Genomic DNA, 25,137 nt, shown 5'->3' with positions numbered 1-25,137 from the left:
AGATGCCAGCCACCCTTGTCAGAGTGTCTGCCTTACAAGGGCTGCACCAGGCTAGCATTAAATCAAACCCCATGGCGCAACAGCCCCAAAGGGCCATGGGCTACCAAGCGACCGCTGCTCAGCCCAAAGGCCTACAGATTACGAGGTGCCATGGGGTCAGCACAACGGATCCTTTTGGCCGATATTCTTGGCTTTCTAGATCAGGCCCGCTATCTCACCATCAGATAGCTCCTCAATTGTAATCATGTAGGCTGAGTAGACCTCAAACCAGCACTCAGATGCAGGTAAAAATCCCTGACCTGGCTGGGAATCGATCCCGGGGCCTCTGGGTAAGAGGCAGGCATGCTACCCCTACACTGTAGGACCGGCTTAGGCCAGCATTAGCCAAACAAAATTATTACCAGTATAAATTCTTAAACCTTGGTTCTCTGTTGTTCTACGTACAAATTTTATTTATTTTTAAAATTATCTATATGTACATCTGAGTTGATGATAAAATTGATTACATTCTCTCTTATGTATACCCATGTTGAGAAGATATATGGGCTATGTAATGGTAAGATACCAAAAATTAAATTTTGGTAACTGATGGCTAGAATGAAGTTGATGATATAACCATAAGATTGTATATTTCTTTTCCTCTGCCCTAATTCTGAAATTATCCAATTTCTATCTTTGTCACACCTGACAGGGTAGCCCAGTACAGACCTCATTGATAAATATCAATTGACTCTGGGAAAGAGATTGATTTAAATCACACTCTTGGTCTCTTTAAAACAATGTTACAAATAAAACACTGTCTGTTCTATCAAATTTATTTTGGCACGACCCAATAAATGTACACACACTTATATACACACACAATTCTATTCATGCATCAATGACCTCACTTACTAATTGCTGGCTATTTACAAGTCTTTGTTCTTTTCACATAGCAGGGAGTCCCAGCTCATTGGTGTTACCTGGGAGATGGTAATCTTGATTGACAGGCCGTTCACTAGCGCTCACAAGTCCAGTTATGCCACACAGCAACTGCATGCAAACTGCTAGGTTTGAACACAGGGCTACTGGCCACACAACACATGATGACTGTTCCTTGACTCTAGAGACAGTCCAGTAATTCACAAAGTCAACCACAGCGAACAACTAAATAGCAACAGTTCAACAGTGTTAAACAGCTCGACAATACTTCTCACAATGATGACTATTAACACTATTCCAGTTACACTCACGATAGCTGCTCCAGTCGCTGACTTTATACGCTAGTCCTCAGGTCATGGAGTATGCACGCACGCACGCGCACACACACACACAGTACTCTAAGGCAGTATACACAGTATTCCATTCCGTACCCGATGATACGCTGCTCCAATGGGATAGTGACAGCAGCCAATAGCTGTCCCAGTCCAGTAACTCACTTGACACTCCAACACAGCAGAAACAACAGCAACAACTCCTCGTTCAGACTCTGGTGGGACACTAGTGACAGCCAACACTGCTCTCGCCCTCAGCCTAGCCCTGCAGGCTGGCTGGGAGCTCCCTGGTTGGCTGACTGACTAGTCTCTTCTAGGAAGTACCAAAAGGGGCCACGACAGGCTGCGTTTCTCCCATATCCTGATTCTCTAATACTACACTGCCAGAAAAAAAACATGCAACATCCTCAAGGACTGTGTTCATTGGCAGCATACTGAGGGGTTGTTGTCTTAGTGATTCTTTTGTCGTGGACATCGGTGATCAGATGGCGCTCAGGAGGCCTGTCTGTGTGCACTCTGTTTTGACTCTGCAGGCAGTAACTGTGCTGAGGTTAGAGGTGAATAGTGTTTGCAGGGTTTATTTTAGGGTACAACCATGCCCTGTCAATGAGTAGTGCTCCTGTTAAAAAACTGTAGCCATTTGAACGGGGTTGTATTGTGGGCCTGCGGGAAACTGGATGAATGTATTGACGGATTCGTGCACATGTTGGGCACAATATATTGGTGGTGTGTCACTGCTTTCAGCAGTGGTCTGTGAACATTCCAACACCCATGGACCAGGCTCCGGATGTCTGCGTCAAGATTGATGCATTGTGTGAGCAGTGGTGGCCGACCAAACATCATCCAGGAATGAAATCCAGTCACATGTTGCACCTCCTGTGTCACCAAGGACCATTGGGAACTGTCTGCTTGCAGCAGGATTATGATCACATGTGCCTCTGGCCAGGCTACCACTGACACCACGACACCACCCATCATGGCTACTCTATCGTAAAAGAGTCGACTGGAGAGGGGAATAGTGCTCTGTTGTCTTCAGCGATGAGAGTATGTTCTACCTGTATGCAAGTGATGGACGTACACTTGTATAGCGTAGACCTGGTGAGTGGCCTATTCCAGAGTGCATTCACCACGACACCCACGTCCCATCCCAGGCTTTATGGTGTGGGTGGGGGGGTGGGGGGGTGGGGGGGCATCAGTTACAACTCGCGGTCACAATTGGTGTTTCTGCAGGGTAACATAACCAGTGCCCACTACATTGCATAGGTTGTTGTTCTTGTGCTACTGCCATTTCATCCACAAGAAGGTGATGTGCTTTTTCAGCAGGACAATACATGTCCACATACAGCTGCTGTGATGCAATGTGCTCTATGTGGTGTACAACAACTGCCCTGGCCAACAAGATCACCAGAACTCTTGCCATTTGGACACGTATGGGACATGATGAAGTGGGAACTTACACGTTCTCCAGAGCCTGCAAGAACCATTGCCGAATTTCATCAAAAGGTGCAAGATGCTTGGGACAATCGCAGGATGCCATTTGGCACCTTTATGCGACTGTTTGGGCACCCTTTACTGTGACATGTGTTTCACTTGGTCTGAATTTGTAATCGTACACTACTGCAATGATGAACTACCTATCACATTGCTTGTTAATAAAATGACCTTGTCTTGAGGATTTTGCATGGTTTTTTTTTTCCTCAACAGTGTAATATAAGTTATCACTTAATGAATTATGAAGCTTAAACAAAAGTGCCTTGGCTACGACTGATGCAGGAATCTCTTATACAAGTGACATGATTACAACTTTCATGTCTTGAGACCTTGCAGACAAAAACAATCCGAACCCCATATTGTAATAGCTCCAAATGGCCTTGGCCTACCAAGTGACTGCTGCTCAGCCCAAAGGCCTGCAGATCACGAGGTGTCATGCAGTCGGCACAATGAAGTGAGGCCTCACAGAGCATTTATAATTATATTCTATGGAGGAGGAGTTATCTGCTTTGCACATGCCTTTTCTGGAGACTGTTCATACTAGTGAGAGTGATTTCTGGCTCAAAATGACACATAGATAAATTTATTTAAGTATGCATTATTATTTTCAGCGATGTGCACCAGTTATTACAAAGGCTGAAGCATCCTGGATTCAGTTGTGGGTGTTAGCTATCGCTTGCCTCATTGGTATTGGAGCATTCATGTCTGGGATAGTCACATGCTGCTTATACTCCAGGTATGTAATAAAGAATACTTGTATTATTAAGTCAAATCAAAGGCCTAACATGATTTTTTTTTCAGTTTGATTTGTCTAAATGTATTTTACCTCTAAAATTTTTTAAAACACTTTTGTATATTTGTGTGATTGTCAATTAGTTATGGTAGTCTTTCAACATGTGATAATATATTTTTTAACTCAATTTTCTAATATTAATTCCTACTTTGGCTATCTTCAGTAGGCAGTGTACATTTGAACACTTTGAAACTGTAACACATCCATGTTACGTCTTACGAATACGCCATGCAAATGTAGATATCATGAAAATGAATATTTTGAGTATGGTACCAAGGTTTCAACTGCAGTGAGACTTGGATTTTCATTTTAAAATTATACCTTGAAGGAGGTTGAACCAGGACTATATTAGAATTTTAGATAGCTTTAGGTGATTATAACACTTATTGCTTCACAGACATTGTTCAGTATGAAAGAGTGATTTCCTTGTACCTAGTCTCTCCTAATGGTGTGAAATGAGAAACTATAGGGAAACATTTTGTTTGTTTTGCAAATAATTTTCTCCCCTTCCTCAGAAGCAATCACTGTTCTACTGTAATAATACTGGAATGTTTGAATCAGTTGGCTATTGTTCTGTTGATGAAATTGTATCATCGTTCATCACCAGATGATCCACTGTGTGGTGTTTTATAGAGTTGGTACTGCTTAATAGTCTTATCATTACAACCTTCCTTTCTATCACATACATTTTTAACTACAGCTAAAACAGCTCTGTGATCAATTACACCATCTTTCAGTACAGTTCCTCTTTAGAGCTCATCTGGTTTTATCACCACCATGTTTAAAATATTCTTCCCTCTAACTGGTTCCTCCACTTCCTAATTCAACTACCCTACCCAGATTGACTTATTTCCCATTTACTAGTCATGCTTTCTGTCATTTGCATTAACTTCCCAGTAAACATTTCACAAATTGAGATCACCTGCTACAATCACATTCCTTTCTATGTCATTCCTCACTGTCATTCCTCCACTGATTATCTCATTAAATAATTTTGCATCAGCATCACCGCTTTCAGGTCTGTACACCCCAAGAAAATAAAGTTGCTTATTATCTTTAGAGATGAGCATTACACCTAGAATTTCATGTTTCTCATCCTTTACTTTTTCACAACTTCTTCTTCCACCAGTATGAATACTCTCCCTCTGACCATTCCTATCCTGTCTCCACAATAAACACTCCAGTTCCATAAGAAAATTTCCATATTCATGGTATCACATCTTAGCCATGATTCAATTCCCATTACAATATCTAGTAAATATTGAAAACCTACAACCTGTTTGCCAGTCAATGACCGGGTCAGGGATGGAATGAATGAAGCCCCCAACTTGTGGCGAGAATAGAAATTGTGCCGGCTGCTGAGGCCTGTCGCACTCCTCTGGGTCAATGATTAATGACTAACAGATGAAATGAAATGGTAGTGGAGAGTGTTGCTGGAATGAAAGATGACAGGGGATAACCGGAGTAGCCAGAGAAAAACCTGTCCCACCTCCACTTTGTCCAGCACAAATCTCACATGGAGTGACCGGGATTTGAACCACGGTATCCAGCGGTGAGAGGCTGGCGCCTGAGCCATGGAGGCTCACCTGGTAAATATTATATCTATCAAATACTTAATTCTATTCCCTACTTTATGTAGTTCTACAGTTTATCCCTAACAACTTTATGTCATCCTTACTTAACTTCTAAGGGGCTGCCTGGCCGAGGCAGTAAAGACGTGCTCAGTCAGCTCGGAAGAACGTAGATTTGATTCCTCGCCAGGAAATCGTAAAATTTAAGAAACAAGATTTCCACTTCTGAAGGTGCTTATGGCCCTGTGGTTCACTCAGCCTACACCAAAAATGAGTACCAGATTAATTCATGGGAGCAAAGGTGGCCAGGCTTCGAGCCAACCACTTTATACCCCACCAAGTGCGGAGGTTATGGATAGTGGGAGCCTTTACATTCCACCCCTTCAAGAGCCTCCATGACCTGTATGGAGATGACTTTGCTTTTCTTTACTTGACTTCTAGCTCACTATACTCTAATCTCTGCTCCCTACCCCATCCCATTTCTCTGAATATACCTCCCTATAATCCTCTAACTTATACATACCATTGCAGTTCAAGTGAAGTTCATCAGAACACAGATCCCTATCTCCTATCCACCCATTAGGATCTATAAATCTCACTCCCAGTTTCTCATATAGCTGCTGTATGGTCTGATTTAAATCCCTAATCACCATCCATTCAGGATTCCTCCTGCACAGTATTCCACTGATGACAATCTCTGCTTCCTTATACCTCTGTGCTGCCATAACCAGATCCCACAATCCCCCACTATGTTGGTACCTATTCCTGTTTGACTTGCATTGTTGGTGCCAAAAAAAAACTACCCCCTTCTCCTTTCCTTAACATCTATCTTAACCTAATTCCTGGATAACACTCAACCTGGTTTCCTTTCCTCCACACACTTTCCCCATGTGCCTAACAACAGAGTTCCCTATGACCAGAGCCTCAACCCCTCCCACCTCATTAGATCCCCTCCTCTTCTGATCTCCTTCTCCTTACCTAATGGCTGAAGATCCTACCTCCCCCTCCCTTTTCTCCCTCTTATTATCTAGTTCCACCTCCCTCTTCCTATCCTCTTCTCTATGTTTCCTTTTCCTACCTTTTCCCTTACCCCTCCTTTGTAACACTTTCCTGTTCCCTCTGTTGTTCTGCCAGCAATGACTCATAATGATTTTTCATTGATGCCTCTCCTAAACTCTTCCTGATTAGATCCCTTAGCACTCAATTTCCTTCCCTTTTAAACAATTGATACAAGCTTTTATTTCCTTTCTGTGAAAAGTTACTGTTGTACTTTACCTATTAGTAAAGACAATGTAGAAATTGTATTAACAATAATTTCTCCAATTTTAGTTCTGATGAATGGTACTTTCAAAACATAAAAGAGTTTAGACATGTATCTTCTCCAGCTTCAAAATCTAGACCGCTACTGCTAACCTCCTTTTATATATATTTAACCCTGGACCGCGCGCGCAGGCGGTGTTTGGACCGCACTTTTGAATTATTGATTTGTATTATCGATTAATGCGAACTCAGCCCGATTACGTCCACTGCTAATCTTTGCTTACTCTGCTAAGCATCAGACAGCGCTACTGATAAGTTGTGTAATGCTTCAGTTCAGCGTGGGAACAGTCGTGAAGACAGCCTCCACCGTTCAGCTTGCCGGCAGCGGTCCTAACACCGCAACGCGCACAGAAATGTAAGTATATTTTTGAGCTTACGTTTATTCTTCCAAGCGGTGTTATACATTATTTCCGCTGTAACAACGTTCCTTGCAGAATGTTTTAGTGACTAATGGAGGTGGATACTTCATTATGTATATAATTGCAGGTATGAAGTATTATACGTATATAAATATAGTAATCTGTTTTTATTTTTTTCGCTACAGGGATCGAAGAAGATATATGCAACCTGATGACATCCAACAGTGTCTTATGGAACTCTCGGAGCAAGACGGAGTAGACAGTGACTGTGATTTCGAAAGTGACATCGATTTTGAAGGAGAGGGGTTCGTAGATGATGATCATTCTAGTGACTCCGCACAATCTATTACGAGTGATATTCCAATGGAAGAGGACACGGGGTGCAACGACGTCAGATTTTATATTGGAAAAGATGGTGAAACGATCTGGAAAAGTACTCCTGTGGTTCTGAATGATTCTAGAACCCGTTCGAAAAATATCGTGAAGACGTTTCCCGGGCCAAAAGCACGTGCACGAAACACTGCAACACCGATGGATGCTTTCCTGCAAATAATTTCCCTAGAAATGATCGATGATATCGTAAGATATACTAACATTTACGTTGCTAAGTGTCGGTCAAAGAATCCGGAATCGCGAAGTAGGGACTACAAGGATACTACACGTACCGAGATTATGGCACTTTTGGGGGCATTATTTATTATTGCAACTAAAAAGGGCAACCGTGCAGATACTTTAGAACTTTGGTCACGAGATGGTACTGGAATGGTAATCCTGAGAGCAAATTTTAGCTCCAGGCGCTTTCTGTTTTTGATGAGATGTTTGCGTTTTGATGACGTAAGTACTAGAAACGTACGAATTGCGACAGACAGATTAGCAGCCATCAGGGAATTCCATCTGAAGTTTGTTGCTAATTGTCAGGCTTCCTACTCTCCTGGGGAGTTTGTAACAATTGATGAGATGTTGGTAGCTTTCCGTGGCCGCTGTGGATTTATCCAGTATATGCCTCTAAAACCAGCTAAGTATGGACTCAAATTCTACGCTCTGTGCGACAGTAGAACATTTTACACGTTCAATTTGGAACTCTACTGTGGCAAACAAGCCGAAGGTCCTTACAGTTGTTCCAACAAACCGATGGACATCGTCAAAAGACTAACTGACCCAATAAAGAATTCACATAGGAATGTTACCACTGACAATTACTATAGTAGCGTTCCATTAGCCGAATACCTATTGGAGCAAGGACTGACATTCATCGGGACACTAAAAAAAAATAAAAGGGAAATACCTCCCGAATTTCTAATGGACAAATCTCGCCAGGTGGGCTCTAGCATGTTTGGATTCCAACCTGATATGACCCTAGTGTCATATGTGACGAAAAAGAAGACAGTTGTCCTCCTCCTATCAACTATGCACGACACAGGTGAAATCGATCCCACAACTAATAAACCATTCGTCATCGTTGACTATAATGGGGCCAAGGGTGGCACTGATACTGTTGATCAGATGTGTTCTACATATTCAACAGCAAGGAAAACCAGGCGATGGCCTCTTGTAGTGTTTCTTCGTGAACTCGATATTGCAGGTATAAACTCGTACAAGATATTTCTGGCCAACAGCCCATCAAAGGATTGTGTGAGAAGGAAATATCTCACTGAATTGGGATTGAGTCTGATGGAGGCAAATCTCCGAGAAAGAGCTCAGCTTCTGTCTCTTCCAAGTGATTTACAGGTATTCTTATCTAAGTTTCGTGAAGCCAAGGAAACTAAGAAGTGTGCATCACAAAAGAAAATCTGCTTCATTTGTGGAACGCACAAAAATACGAAGACTGGTGTTACCTGTGACCTATGTCGTCGAAATGTGTGCCGCAATCATAGTCAGCATACGGTTACCTGTGAAAAGTGCAGTCAAGAAGCTGAAGATGAAAACTAAATGTGCTTCATTTCATTGGGAACAGTAATCTGCTATTTGATTTCATAACCCTATGTAGAGGAGTCCCGTGTTTAATTTCTTGACTTGTATTTGTGTGTTCTCTAAAACATGGTCAATTCCATGAAGTGTATATATGTTTGCCTTTTTAGAATACACATGACATCTTTCAATTATTTCAATAAATTTTCTTAACCTAAGAACGGTAAAATTCACATAATGTGCGAGGAAGTTGGCAAACTACGTTGTGCGGTCCAAACACCGCCGCGCGCACAGTAGCGTGATACGGAGTGGCGCGCGCGGTCCAGGGTTAAAAAAAAAAAAAGTGTTAATAGATGAAGTTGCAATATACAAGGTGAATTTTAAAAGTAAAAGAAACAACATCTTTACAATGAAACACAGCATTGTTTTGAAAACATTTTATTTTCTTTAAATTCTACACACCTTAAACTACTTCTCCACATAGTCACCACAACCATTTTTGTTTGCTTTAGTAAAAGAACTTCACCACCTGTGATGAAAGCCATGTCTGTACTCCATCTTGGAGATCATCATCATCATCAAAATGTTTCCTACCAAGAAACTTCTTCAGGTGAAGGAAAAGTTAGAAATCACCTGTGACAACAGTTGGTCGGCAACTCCGCGTGATGTGATGCACATACTGACTACCTTCACTGAACGTTCAAACCTGTCTCCTTACCATTCCATCCATCATTGCACTTTTACCATACACATCATACACTTGGCGATGAATGTCAGCTTGTTTGATGTTTCATGCATTCAAAAAACAAATCATGGATCTTATCTCACAGTTGTTGGGTTGATCGATTGTCTTGAACATTTTAAATACTCACTACAAAATGGCCAAACAATGTGAATATCACCAACATTGCATGTGGCATGTCAACAGATAATAATAATAATTTCGTGTGGCTATTTCTAGCCGAGTGCAGCCCTTGTAAGGCAGACCCTCCGCTGAGGGTGGGCGGCATCTGCCATTTGTAGGTAACTGCGTGTTATTGTGGTAGAGGATAGTGTTAGGTGTGGTGTGTGAGTTGCAGGGATGTTGGGAACAGCACAAACACCCAGCCCCCGGGCTACTGGAATTAACCAATGAAGGTTAAAATCCCCGACCCGGCCAGGAATCGAACCCGGAACCCTCTGAACCGAAGGCCAGTACGCTGACCATTCAGCCAACGAGTCGGACATGTCAACAGATAAAGGAAGCCATTGTGCGTGCTTACATCGCAAGCACAGCGCTGCACTAGTAATATACGGAAACAGTACTTACTAAAAAAAATGTGCGTCATAACAGCCTTCTTTGTTCATCAACTTGCATAATGCTTTGAGGGTCTTGCTTTATTTGAAGCAAGAATCACTGTGAAAAGCTCTTAAAGGGGTGATATTTTCCATCACCGCCCCCCCCTCATTTTTCAGAACGAAAATCACCATCACCATCAGTTATACACTGTACGTTGCACACAATTATTGATACTGTCATATTGTTTTAAATGTTGAAATTTATATCTTAATAACCATTATCTTCTCTATTGTGTGTCCTCAAATGAAATTTAAAAAAAATTAGAACTACATACTTCACTGTTGATAATGCATTCTTATAAAAACTTGAAGATACTTATATAATAACTTGCAGACACATGCAGTTGTCTTACACTGGAAGTCAAGAATATGAATATATCCTGATTCATAGGGCTAGTACTGAAAAATGTGACATCTAGCCTATATGAAAACAAACAATAGGCATGTTGAATCTTATAAAAACCTTTCTGGAAATGGTCTGTGATGACATAAACCCAAGACTGAGCTGATCTCAAACCGAGGCTTCTCTCTTTCATTTAGTTACTTCTCTTTATCACCGTTTGCTCTTTCTCAACTTTGGAGTTTTTTTTTTTCTTCAATATTTTATTAACAAAGCAATATTTTTTTTACACAGTTGATTGCATAAGCACTTTGTGTATAGAGCTTTAAAGGAATACTTTGATCAAAAGTATTGATTAATTTCAAAAATGCAGAAATGTTCAAAAGAATTTTAGTTTAAAATTTCTGCTTCAGTTGCATTCTTTTATCACTTTTGGTAATTTTTCCCATATGATAACATGCTTTCAGGATTCAATGTATCATTTCCTATACTTGTTCAGGCATGCTTCTAATGATGCCTGCAATGTCTTTGTGGGGAATGAGGTTCCATTCTTCCTCCGGTATCCCTTAAAGTTGTCACAGAGTATCTTGAACTATTTGACAATCTTCTCTCCAGGATATCCCACACACACTCAGGGAGATTCAAGTCAAAACTTTCTGCTGGCCAGTCCAACCTCCAAATCCCAAAAGCATTAAGGAAGTCTCGCACATCAGGCTACATGTGGTTGTCCACTACTATGCATTAGGATGAATCTGTCCCCAATAAATGGGAGAAAGGGAACAACATGGTTCATAATTAATTCCTTGATGTATCGGTGGGCTATAAGGTCTCCATTTTCAATGACGATGAGCTCTGTGCAAGCATCCAGAGTAATTCCTGTCCTTACTATCCCCCCCTGGAATGGCATTCTTGAAGAAAAATTGTAGGGAGAATATTGCTTTCGTGGTTTCCTCCACATTTTTTCTCTCCCATCTGGAGATCTCAGGGCAAAACAAGACTTGTCTGAGAAAAGTACACACTACCACTGTTCCATTGTCTACTTCTGACTTTGCTTCTTTCAACCTTGTCTTCACATTTCATTCACGTGCATTCACATTGTGGACTTCTTGGAGGCGATTTCCCAATTCAGTGGCAGTTGTATGGCGATTGCATAAGAACCGATCATCTCTCATGAATGTTGACATGATCCAGCTCTTGTAGTGTTTGAAACAAGCATCCTGTACCTCTACACTGTTCGACATATGGTAGAAGTCATGGTTCCTAACACTTTTGCAACATAATAATAACTGCCATCTTCAATCAACGTACTAAAATTTTATACTTCTTAAAACAAAAACTAAACACTTCTACTGTGGTTTTTCTGTACAATTTATATTGAATCTGCTGTATTTTAGGATTAATGTTTTAAAATTCAGGAGAGAAAATTGTAATAAATGGTATTTCAAAAATATATATATTTGTAACTGTTGGGTTCTTCAATATGCCAAAACTAATTTTGAATAAAAAAATTTATAAACTAGGGTAGCTTCCATGGCTCAGGTGGCAGCATGCCGGCCTCTCACCGCTGGGTCCCGTGGCTCATATCACAGTCACTTCATGTGAGATTTGTGCTGGACAAAGCAGAGGTGGGGCAGGTTTTCTCCGGGTACTCCAGTTTTCCCTGTCATCTTTCATTCCAGCAACACTCTCCAATATCATTTCATTTCATCTGTCAGTCATTAATCATTGCCCTAGAGGAGTGTGACAAGCTTCGGCAGCCAGTACAATTTGTATCCTCGCCACTAGATGGGGGCTTCAGGGGGCTTCATTCATTCCATTCCTGACCCAGTCAAATAACTAGAAACAGGTTGTATATTTTCATATAAACTACCTGAAAAAGAAAATATACAGTATGGTAGCAGAATTACACCTGAAAAGGAAACAACTTAATTAAAACAGAATGACATGTTTAATTCTTGAAAGAACATCAGATTCTATCAAATCACACTCAAAAATATTTAGAAATGTATAAACATGTATGTTTAAATTCTGTTCAAATCCTTAAAAACTTACAAATTTGGAACTTATTCCATTAACTCCATTAACCCTCCACCACACCAAACCATGCCAATCCCTAGCTAGGTCAGTGATACATTGAACCGCCTTTTTTTTTTAAATGTCACATCAACACCGTTAGGTCTTATGCCGATGATCGGATAGGAAAGGCCTAGGAATGGTTGGAAGCAGCCATGGCCTTAATTAACATACAGCCCCAGCATCTTCCTGGTGTGAAAATGAGAAACCACGGAAAACCATCTTCAGGGCTGCCAACAGTGGGATTCGAACCCACTATCTCCCAGATGCAAACTCACAGCTGCATGCTCCTAACCGCACGGCCAACTCGCCCGGTTAAACCACATATTTAGGTGGTTTTTAAAAATCTTATTGCTTCCCTTATTATTGTTAATATTAAACATGTTAAAATTGTTTTGTAAACTATGTAGGGCTTCTTAATGAGCATTTAATGGGCAGCCTATTATATTGGTAATTTTCCATTATGTCACTTTTTGCTGATATCAATACTTTTTGAGTATTATTATTATTATTATTATTATTATTATTATTATTATTATTATTATTATTATTATTATTATTATTATTATATAATTCGCTGGGGCCATCAAGGACCACGTTAAGTCTTGTTGCGTTTGACACTGAACTTGGCCTTCTTTAGAGCCCAAATTTCCCTCATTCTTTGTGAGTGGGCCTGCTTACGCTCCTCTGTCCAAGGGGCACCGTGTCTTCTCTTCGGTTGCTCGTCTCGGTTTAGCCCGTTCGTCAATATTTTCTTGCGGAAGAGATCTCTGTTAAGGGCATCTTGAGCTGAGATATGTAGCATTTGCAGGTCTTCTTTGGTATTTCTAAACCAGGGAATTGTAGTTTTGGGGTTTGAATCAAAAAAGTGAAAGATTTCTTTAGTTAACTTTCTTCCGTCCATTCTTTTCAGATGACTGTAAAATCATGCCCGTCTTTTTCTGATTGTGTCGGTAATTTTCTCTATTTTGCTGTAGACTTCCTTGTTGGATCTCTTTTGATGGATTCCATTTCTGTACTTTGATCCCAAGATTCCTCTCACAATTTTGCGTTCTCTTTTCTCCAGTTCTTCAAGGAGTCCTTTGTTGGCATTTAGAGACAGGGTTTTGGCTGCATATAGAACTACTGGCTTCAGAACTGTTTTCAGAACTGTTTCATAGTGACGTATCTTGGTGTTTTGGGAAAGGCATTTTTTGTTGTAGATTGTGCGGGATGTTTGGTAGGCTATTTCCAGTTTGCGTACTCGCTCCTGAAGTGCTTCTTTGTCCAGTCCATTTTTCATGATGATCTCACCCAGGTATTTGAATTACCGGGCGAGTTGGCCGTGCGTGTAGAGGTGCACGGCTGTGAGCTTGCATCCGGGAGATAGTAGGTTCGAATCCCACTATCGGCAGCCCTGAAAATGGTTTTCCGTGGTTTCCCATTTTCACACCAGGCAAATGCTAGGGCTGTACCTTAATTAAGGCCACGGCCGCTTCCTTCCAACTCCTAGGCCTTTCCTATCCCATCATCGCCATAAGACCTATCTGTGTCGGCGCGACGTAAAGCCCCTAGCAAAAAAAAAAAAAAAAAGTATTTGAATTTGTCTACTCGGGTGATGTCCCCGTATTTTGTATGGAGTTTTGGTGGAGTCTCTTTGATGTTAGTCATTACTTCTGTTTTCTCAAACAATATCTGCAAACCAGTTTGTTCGGCAATTTCCTTTAAAATTTCAACTTGAGCTCTAGCGGTTTCTATGTCGTTTGAGAGAACAGCAATATCATCGGCAAATGCTAAGCAGTCTGTTGCGATCCCCTTGGATTTGGTTCCTATTCTCAATGGACTGTAGTTGGTTTCCTGTAATCTCACCTGCCAGGTTCTGATGATCTTTTCAAGAACACAGTTGAAGAGTATCGGGGATACTCCTGTTTTGATGTCAAAGGAATGCGAGAGACATCCGTGGAACTTCACCTTGGATTTTGTATCGGTCAGGGTGGCTCTAATTAATGCCAGCAGTTTCAAATCAACTCCAAATTTATTTAAGATGTTTAGCAGGACTTCCCGGTCAATGGAGTCGTACGCTTTCTTAAAGTCCACAAAGATGGATACATACTGCTTGGACCTTAGTGTACAATATCTGATGATCGTTTTGAGATTTTGGATCTGTTCAGCTGTTGAGCGACCTTTTCTGAACCCTCCTTGGTATTCACCTATTTCATGTTCGACTTGTGCTTCCAAACGCTCCAGGATGACAAGTGATAGAATTTTGTAAGTCACGGGTAGCAAAGATATTCCTCTGTAGTTGTTGATGTTCTTCATTCTGCCTTTTTTGTGTAATGGATGGATCAAAGCTATTTTCCAATCTTCGGGTAGGGTCTCCTTGTTCCAAATTTCTTCTATTTGCTTTTGCAAGATATCAAGTGATTCCTCTGGGGCATATTTCCATAGTTCTGCTACTACTGAGTCTTCCCCCGGTGCTTTGTTATTTTTGAGATGGGCAATGTGGCGCTTGATTTCATCTCTGTCGGGTGGTCTGGAATCTGGGTACCTGAGTAAGGGTTCCTTGGTCTCAATGGCGCTTTGCGGTTTAGAGCAATTAAGTAAATTCTTGAAGTAATCTGCCAGAATGCTGCAATTTTCTTCATTTGACATCGCCAGTGTGCCGTCCTCTCGCTCAAAGCATAGAGGTGGTGGTTTATAGCCAGTGAGTTTGCGTTTGAAGGCTCTGTAGTACTCTCTGCTTTCATTCTTCCTAAAGTTTTGTTCTATCTTTTCAATGAGAGATTTTTCGTATTTACGTTTCTCAGTTCTGAACACCCTAGCTGCTTGGGCACGTTGGGTTTTGTAGGTTTCCCAATCATTTTCTGATTTCGTAGAGTAGTACTGTTTCCACGCATTGAGTCTTTCTTGGAGGACTGATTCGCATGTACCATTCCACCAGGCATGCTTTTTGCTTCTCTTGATTTCTGCAACGTCTTTGGCGGCCTCAACAAGGAGACTTTTGGCGTTGTTAAAGTCACAGTCATTTGGTCTAGCCTTCTCCTGGAACTCCTCAACCCTTTGCCGAAGTTTATCATTGTCGAAGCGTGTGATCTGTTTGGTTGTCTTCCTTGTGTTTGCGGGAATTGGTTTGAATTTGATAAGAGACATATAATGATCTGAGGCCACATTGATGCCTTTCTTTACCTTGACATTCATAATCTCAGGGCTGTTTCTCCTGGAGATTGCAACATGATCAATTTGGAACTCTCCGAGAGCTTGGACGGGAGAACGCCAAGTCATTTGCTTTCTGGGTAGATGGCGAAAGTGGGTCGACATGACCTGCAGGTTGTGATTTTCGCAAATGGACACCAGTCTTTTGCCGTTGGGATTGGTTCTTTTGTGAGCAGGGTAATTTCCTATAACTTTCTTGTACTTCTGTTCATGACCTAGTTGGGCATTGAAGTCACCCAAAAGAAGCTTGACATGGTGTTTGGGGATTTTGTTTAATTTTTCATCCAGTAGGTCCCAGAAATTATCAACTTCGTCTGGATCAGACTTGTTCTTATCGTTTGTAGGAGCATGTGCGTTAACTAGGGCGTAGGTTTTGTTCGCGCATTTAATTGTGAGTGTAGACAATCTGTCATTCACAGGTTCAAAATTTGCAACCGATTTAAGGATCTTGGTTCTAACAGCAAACGGGGTTCCAAGCATCACAGCTCCGTTGAGGATTGCTCTTTGCGCTTTGCTCTTGAAAAATCGGTAGCCTTCGGATTAAAAAATCTCTTCATCTGGGTACCTTGTTTCCTGTAGGGCCATTATGGATATCTGATTTTGGTGAAGATCTTTGGTGAGGGTTTCAGCTTGCCAGTTTGTGTAAGTGAATTTATGTTGAAAGTTGCTAGAAAGGTTTTAGATTTTGGCCTGAGTTTTTGACTCTTCGGGGTACACCGAGACGCTCCGACTCGTCTCTTGCATGATGTCGAGTCTCCCCCAGAATCCGAACGAGACTCATGCGCCGTGGCATTCACGACGAGGGATTTATACGAAGATTTACCCCCTGGGGTATGTTTCTTGAAATGGTTTGCCATCATGCTTTTTGACTTGACTTTGCTTTGGATGGGTACCCATCCTTTTACAACTAGGGTTGTTAGCCCTAGAGGTTGCCTCAAGATGTTTTCTGGCTTCTGGTCATTTACCAGTCTTCGCTGTAACCCTGGCAAGTGACCAGTTTTTTTTCATGGTGGTATTTTATTTCCCTACTACCCTCTGACTCTGCTGGCGGCAGAGCCAGCGAGCTTCCCCAATTCCAATGGGACGCGCCCGATGGAGGTAACCGGTAAATCCCCACACGGGTATTATTATTATTATTATTATTATTATTATTATTATTATTATTATTATTATTATTATTATTATTATTATTATTATTATTATTATTAATTACAGTTACAAATTAACTGAGTTGGAACTGAAAAGTGTTGGCTTCAGATATCACAAAAATATCAAAAATGTTTTATAGTTATATTTGGTTAGTGCTGTGAAGATTTAACTTTATCAAATGATCGAGCTGTACCTCAAATACTGGCTCTATGTTCTTTTCATTATAAATGTTAATTTTGTATACTTTTAGGTATAAACGGCTGGCAAAGCATGCCTTACTTCGGGATGCACCACGAGTTCCTGTGTCTAGCATAAGCTATTTGTCTGGTTCTGCAGGAGGTCCACCTGCTATGATCATAACTCCACCACCAGGTGCATCAGACGCACCACGGATGTATGAATGGGGGCTTGATGGTTCAACACTTCCGCCAGGGCATGATAATATGTCTTATCATAGTTTTCCTGCTCGGTGAAACTATGCTGAGTGTACTGACAATATTATATAACCAATATTTGGTCCTATAGTGTAAGTTAATAATAAGCGTGTAAATGTGTAAACCATGTGAATATGTAAAAAAACAAAAACAAAAATCATTGTTGTTTGATGTATGACACAGTTGCTGAAGAGTTCAGATTTCTCCTTTTATCTCCTATTATGTATGGAGACAATAATTGTGATTCAGGATTTTCTACCATTTATTTGTATTAAATAGGAGTTATACGAGTCTGGGGTTTCCTGTATAATTTGTCTCATTAACTAAATATTATATGCTAATTTGAAAACTGTAATCAGAGTTTATCCTACGATGAATCAGTTTTTCTGCAATTAAGTAAATAAATAAATAAATAAAGAGGGAAAGAAAGAAAGAAAGAAAGAAAGAATGAAAGAAAGAAAGAAAAAATAGGTTTGGAGCAACTTTTTGACTGAATGGTCAGCATAGAGGCCTTTGATTTAGAGGGTCCTGGGTTCAATTACCGGCCGGTTAGGGGAATTTAATCTCTTGATTCATTCTTCTGGCTCGGGTACTGGATATTTGTGTTAGTTCCAACACTCTCCTCTTCATATTCAGACTACACGTCACACTGCCAACCACCATAGAAAGACACAATAGTGATTACATCCCTCCATATAGGGTTGGTGTCAGGAAGAGCATCCAGCTGTAAAACAGGACCAAATTCATATATGCAACACAGTCGAACCTGCCACCCTACAGATGTGGGAGAAGCTATAGAAGAAGAAGATTTGGAACAGAAAAATATTTTTAACTTACTTTGGAAATTGCATTAGTTCACAACAATGACACTTTTGTTCAATTAATTTTACAGAAATATCAGATTATTGCACTACTTTTGATGTACTGTACTATATTTTCTTTCCTGCATACTGCATATGGCTCCTTGGCTGAACAGTTAGTATACTGTCCTTTGATTCAGGTTCAATTCCCAGCCAGGTCATGGATTTTAACCACGTTTAGTTAATTCCTTCAGTTTGGGGGCTGGGTGTTGGTGTTCATCCATCTTCATTTACATACAACCCATCATACTACAAACCACTACAAAAACATGCAATAGTGAATACATCCGTCTACATAGCATCAGTGTCAGGAAAGGCATCCAGCCATAAAACTAAGTTTAATTTGCTTTAATGTTGACCCTATGTAGTTAGCATAAGATGAGTAGGAAAAAGAATGACATATTTGTTCAAATGACATAATGCATTTTATATATTTTTCTGACCTTGACATGATTACATTTGTAGATGTGTAGCTCAGTTTATAATTGCTAGTAAGCAACACTTTCTGTGGTGGATAGTTGTATTGTTTTTGAAGATTTATTTGCTTTGAAGTAAATAATATGCTTCATTGAGAAAGCATAACAGTTACCTTGACATAGGCCTATTTCATCTGTGGTCATTTTATTATCAGTAAAAGAAAACAGAATATTACCAATCTTCGTTGAGATGGCATATCATGTCTCCTTTCATATGAACATGAAAGATCTGGACAAACTTTCAATCTAAGACTGAAGAAAACCATCTTTATGAGAGAACTGGAATGTTGGTATAAGACTACTGAGCAAAAGTTTAATGTGTCATTAAGATTGTCATGAATTACTGTTTCATTTATTACATTGTGGTACTATTATATAGTATACATGTTTTGGAGCTCCAAAAAGTATTTTCTTACTTTTTATATTGTGAAAAACTGGTATGTCATAGGAAATTTTTATTTTAATACCCTGATTCGGTGTAGTTGAATCAAGGAGTTTCATGTGTTAGACTAGGGACCCCATACAAAGTATTTAAATTTGTATTCCAGTGCCTGTTAATAAAATTTGGAAAAGGTCTCATACTTCTGATTGACTGTTGGGGACTTGAGCAGAAATGCTGATGAACATTCAACAAAGGGGCCATTTCCATTCTGTTTCTTCATTGGGCACGGTGTTATGTAGTTTGTCAATCAGAGCGTTGAGACTGGAACCTGGGGCTGCTCATATTAGTAGCCTATTACTCTACTCACTACACCAGAGGGATCTACACCTAAGCAGTTGGTTTGGTAAATGTACACTTTATTCCTTTCTGTTTGTACTTCTGAAACTTCATTTTATCTGGCATAATTAATATTATCTGTAATAAAAATATCACTATATCGTATGACGAACTGGTAATGATGCTGGTAAAAATGTCAAGCTACACCAATATATCCAGGAAATAGGCAACTGTGCAATCCATTAATACATTGATTTAGGTACCGTCCAACCCACTTTTGTCTCCTGTGTGAATTTTTGTTATACCTTTCGTTAAGTCATAATAATGTACCAGGATGAATCTGTGATATGATGTAGGAATAATTTTGCTGATTATTCTGTATCAATTTAACAAAACATACCTTTCCTACTTCTTGGTTGAGCAGTGATGGAAAATGATCAATAGAAGTCATTGTTGCATGTGGAACACTGTTATTCTATTTATTGCTATTTGCTTTTTACGTCGCACCAACACAGATATGTCTTATGGCAATGATGGGATAGGAAAGGCCTAGGAATGGAAAGGAAGTGGCCGTGGCCTTAATCAAGGTACAGCCCCAGCATTTGCCTGGTGTGAAAATGGGAAACCACGGAAAACCATCTTCAGGGCTGCCGACAGTGGGGTTCGAACCCACTATCTCCCGATTACTGGATACTGGCCGCACTTAAGCGACTGCAGCTATTGAGCTTGGTCACTGTTATTCTGACATATAGCATATAAATATAATGTATGGTACTTAACCATGCTCAATTAACTTCATTCTCACTCTAATATGATTTCCTTAGAATATTTCATCTCTAATGAAAGATTTCTCAAGAATATTTGATTGTTGATAAAATATACTACCTGATGTGTAACACATTACAATTAACTTTATAAAAAAGTATATTTTAACAACTTTAGATGTTGGTATGTGCAGTTTAATTGATGTAAGTCAGTGTGAGAAATGTTGTGAAATACCATATATAGTAAAATTTCATTAACACAAATTCCCAGAGGCCAAAATATCATGAGATCACACTGTTCAGCTACAAGCAAGAGTTTGTGTTTAAAAAGAGAAAAATTATGCTAAACGAGACTCAAAGTTATAGTTACAGATTTGTCAAACTTTTCAGCAATTCCCATTCTGTATTAATGGAAAGGAAAATATTCAACACTCAGCAAGTAATGAATGTGTGGCACTGCCTTTAGCCATGGCCAGAGTCTGTTTGCCTATATTTTTCAGATGGTACAAATTACTATGTAACTACACATTGTAATTTAAGAATTTTTCTTACGGTCTTAACAACCACACTTTCTGATTTGAATTTGGTTTATAAAATACAACATATATAGATGAGAGAGAAAATGATGTACATACAGAACATTGTTGAAAATGAAAGTTACAATTCAACTTTTACATTGAAAAATGCACAATGCATAGTTGAATGTTGACACTCCAACCTTTGCGCATGCCAACCTCATTGTACCAAATAACACGAATGCTAACTTACTGATTTGTTGTTTAGCTCACAATTAAACTTATATTAGACAATAGTTATATCTGATTGCATTTCTTGCATATTTAGTGGAGAAGCAACTACTGAACAGTACAAATAAAGCATATTATAGAATTTGTCAGAATTTTGCATTAAGTGATCTCTAATGAAGAAAGTGACTAAAAAGCAGTTTGTAATTAGTATTAACCAAAATTTGAGTTATCCAATAATATTTCCCGTAAGAAATAGTCCCATCTCTCCCAGGACCTAAATTTTGCTCATGTAAACCAAGCATTATTCTTACCATACTATAAGTTATTACAATACAGTAATATAATACGTATATATGGAATAAAGCAAGAAACATTATTAATATCATTAAATAGTTAAAATATGATTCCCTAGAGCCAGAATTACTACTACTACTACTACTACTACTACTACTACTACTACTACTACTACTACTACTACTACTTGCGTCTACTACTACTAAAATATTTTCATTCCTTCCCTGAAGGGGGAGGCAGGCCTCTTAGACAGTGACACAGTCTCTAAGGCCGGGAGATTTATGACAATGCTCGGAGAAGGTGAGGGGGTTGGTGGCCATGGCCTATACTAGGAACTGTCCCGGCATTCGCCTTCATGCAGGAGAATGGAAAACCATTCTCAGGACAGCTGACAGTGTGGATGAGCCATGAGGTCCAGCCCTTTTCCGTCTCCCAAATACAGAGACCATGGCCACCCCTCCCCTGCTCAGTTGGCTGGTCAGAGTGCAGAGCCGCCAGACCACAGGCCAGCCATGGCCACTTGTGGGTTGAGGCCCACTCTGCATCCACCAATGGAGCCAGAATTAATTTCCTTTTACAGTCAGCATAACTAATCAAATACTCAATAATAAAGTACTTTTCCTGGTTCAAATTTTTAGATTTATACAAACTGTACAAGAAATGGCTGAATATATGTAAATATTATACAGGAGTTTTATGAACTGTGATCATCTTGCTGTCAGGAGTAACTGGAGCCTTGCATGAATCACTATATGGCAATAGGAAATAAACAGAAGGAAGTAGAGAAACCTTTAACATGGTTATCACTCCCTGAGAGGCACATGGTCCTGAGATTCACTCAGCCTAGAAAAGAAAGAAATACCCAGTTTTTTGAGAGCATATGACTATGAGACTACAAGTTACATGGAGCAAACACTTAGTGACGGTTATTCTCCAGCTATTGGTCACTTACAGCCAGGAATACAAACATTTTTAAAAAATGACTAGGTAATTGAAGAATTAATTCAACTACTGTACAATGATAAAGCAAGAGAAATCCCCTTCCTGACATCATCTACTCAGGAGATTTCCAACTTTTTTTGCTGGTTATGATTATGATGATGATGATGATGATGATTATTATTATTATTATTATTATTATTATTATTATTATTATTATTATTATTATTATTATTATTATTATTATTATTTGTTTATTTTTTTTTCCAAAATTGTTGCTACAAGTTGTGGACAATAGATGGAGCCTTTACAGTCTGAGGAGCTATTGGCTTTAATATAGTGATTACTGAGGACACACTGACTGCTCAACAGTATGTGAACAGGATTGTCAATCCAGTGCTTATTCCTCCTCAGCAACTCTATAGAAAGAGCTGCTGCTTATATGGGAAAAGGTATTAGAACTATCAATAGAATCAAATAATTTTTTGCATCTCATTCCAATGAATCTCCAAATTATGGAAAATACTGTGATAATGATTGAGCAATGCTATCATATTCTCATTACTTCACTTAATTACTGACTAATAAAAGTTGTTTCAATATCTTAGATATTCATTAAAAGGTAGGTAGTAATTGAATTTTATGTTAATTTGGTTGCCACTGAAGCTGAAAAGTCTGTTTATGCAAGGTCTACATAAGATTTGAGATACAAATATACCTATACTGATATAAGGTCTATGTTTAAAAAAAGTTTATAGCAGAGTGAAGTGTGAGATTGTCATGTTGGAACAAACTCTTCATTTTTGTAAGTATAGGAACAAAATATAGCATGATGTGATATAGCAGAAGTTTTGCCTCGTATATCTTGATCTGTTGGTATGTTTAGTAACTTTATATTTAACATGAGAAATAGGGCAGAATTATTTTTGCCACAATGCTGCAAATGTTTCTCAGGACCACAAAGTGCATGCAAGACAGCCACCAGCATAAAGCAAGTTGTAAAATAAAAAAAATAAAAAAATAAAAATAAAGCCCAAACATTGACAGCACCATACTTCTTTAAATTTGCCTCTATTTTTCTCTTCATTTATATGTATTGAGTTAACATGTGCATATGACATAAATATTGTTCAGACTGAGCTTGATTTCCTACTTTTTACCATTTGTTTTACTCTCTTTGGTTGGCAGTATTATGAAATGAAAACTGAAGTCACAGTCTCCCTCCTTTGTTCCCACTTCCCTGTGAAGAGCAGTTCATTCCTGTTACTAGGATATGTGCTGAGTATTCATCTGTTTTGGGTACACTTGGGTATACATTCAGTTTTGTTCTCAGTTGAGATACCAAATATTTTGGATGATCCTTGAAAACTTGTAAAAATTGCCTTAGGTTGTAATGACTGCCATCACCCTTGAATCAATAGATACTAGAAACTAGCAGTGATGGGGGAAAAAAAAAAAGTAACTGGGTTGAATTACACAGTTACCTGAGAAATATTTTACTCAATTACAACTGCAAATTAATTTTTCAACAAGTAATCAGTAAAATCACAATTGGTTCACTGAACATCAGCCTTAAGGAAATCATTGACATTTTTCTCATGGAGCTGGAATGATACTAAAGTTTGCAGAGAAAAAATTCTTACAATACTTTATTTTGCATTTTTTGTATATTTTTACGTGGAGACATTTAAGTGGCTTTCATCGTTAAGTGAGACTAAACATGAGACCCTGGTTCTTTCAAAATGATATTTTCCCATATTTTTTATTTTGGTTAGTGACTTATGGCATTTCAAATAATTTCTATTTACTTTCCAAAATAATTGGTTTCGAAAATTCTCATTGCTAAGCCTCAACCTCTTAGGATAAGTACATATTTGCATTTGCTGAAAATACACACTACAGGGGCACATGAGGAATACCTGTGTTGAATTTTAAGAACATCCCTAGCATTGATGGATATAGTAGGATAAGTTTGATGTCATTGGGGGGGGGGGCAAGAAAGTATCTCGTTCAGCATCGATGAAACTACTAGTTCTGCTGAAGTAGAACTGAAAAAGTCATCTTCACCACGAATTAGTATTTCTGCTTCCATGTGATGTATATCATTACTGGAATGTAATGATTACAATTTTATTTCAGAAGTAAATTACAAGTAAAAATTGCAAGTGAAAATTACTAAATTACATTTACTCAATTTCTTCCCAACTATGAAAACTAGATACAGTACTAGTGGTTATGCTATTTTTTGAATGCTTCCAAGAAATCATGTTCTATAAAGATGTTAAGACTGCCTGTGATTCTGGCTGTATTGCCTCAGTGAAATCTAAATGGATTTTTATTTTATCTTAGATTTTAGGTCACAAAGAAGATGTACACAAATCAAAGGATTAATGACAGGCTTTTTATTTTTTTTATTTTTACTAAGGTCTGCATGAGAAGGGCATTTTGAGGCAGTGCATTATCAGGACATAATAACCACTACACAGTGAAGCTGTTAAACATGTTTTGCTTTTAAAAACAACAGTCATCATTATCTCACACAGGACAGAATCTGTCTTTAGTACATTTCCATTTATTTTATGTGCATTTGTTAATTTTGCCTTTGAGTAATATCAAAAGGAAATATTGGAATAGGATTTGCACATAGAAATTGAAAGCTACTGCATGGACCCTGTTTCTGTATTATGAAACATTGGTTATTTGGCTAATGTGAGCATCTACTCACCTTTATATGTTAAATTTCTCTTCTTCTTTCTTGGAAAAACATTGTCTTAACTGCCACCTAATCAAGATCATAGGAGAAATAGTTAAACAACGAGCTCAAAATGACATTGTTTAAAGTAGACCGTATGTTAACATTCAGGGTGTGATTCTTTTTGCAAGCACTACTATATCAAGTTTAGGAAGGTAAGTTACCATTACACCAATGTGAGGGAGAAAATTCTGGGGAAGACATCAGAGCTCCCATTTGAATTCAAAGTGAGCTTTCATTAGAATGATCCTCTCCATAATGACCCAATTTGAAACAAATACAAAATTGAAAATTGAATTTAGCAGTTGATATATTCTTCTTTCACGCAAGGACAGTATAGTTGTTCACCAGATTATAACAACTTGCA

At 39.0% G+C, this 25,137-nt stretch overlaps 1 protein-coding gene across 1 annotated transcript in view; it reads left to right on the top strand.

The window, feature by feature from the left end:
• The window catches only part of Cad74A (cadherin-74A), a 355,590-nt gene extending 334,387 nt beyond the window's left edge, over positions 1-21,203 (top strand). The window contains exons 26-27 of the mRNA XM_068224966.1: positions 3,356-3,480; positions 17,038-21,203. Of these exons, the coding sequence (XP_068081067.1) occupies positions 3,356-3,480; positions 17,038-17,260 (348 nt within the window). The 3' untranslated portion in view covers positions 17,261-21,203. The remainder of the gene's footprint in view (positions 1-3,355; positions 3,481-17,037) is intronic.
• Positions 21,204-25,137: the final 3,934 nt, after the last annotated feature.

Source organism: Anabrus simplex, chromosome 1 (genome assembly GCF_040414725.1).
Source record: "Anabrus simplex isolate iqAnaSimp1 chromosome 1, ASM4041472v1, whole genome shotgun sequence".
NCBI classification, from domain to species: Eukaryota; Metazoa; Arthropoda; class Insecta; order Orthoptera; family Tettigoniidae; genus Anabrus; species Anabrus simplex.
Note: the sequence above shows the minus strand (reverse complement) of the source record. Positions and strands in the feature narration are given on the sequence as shown.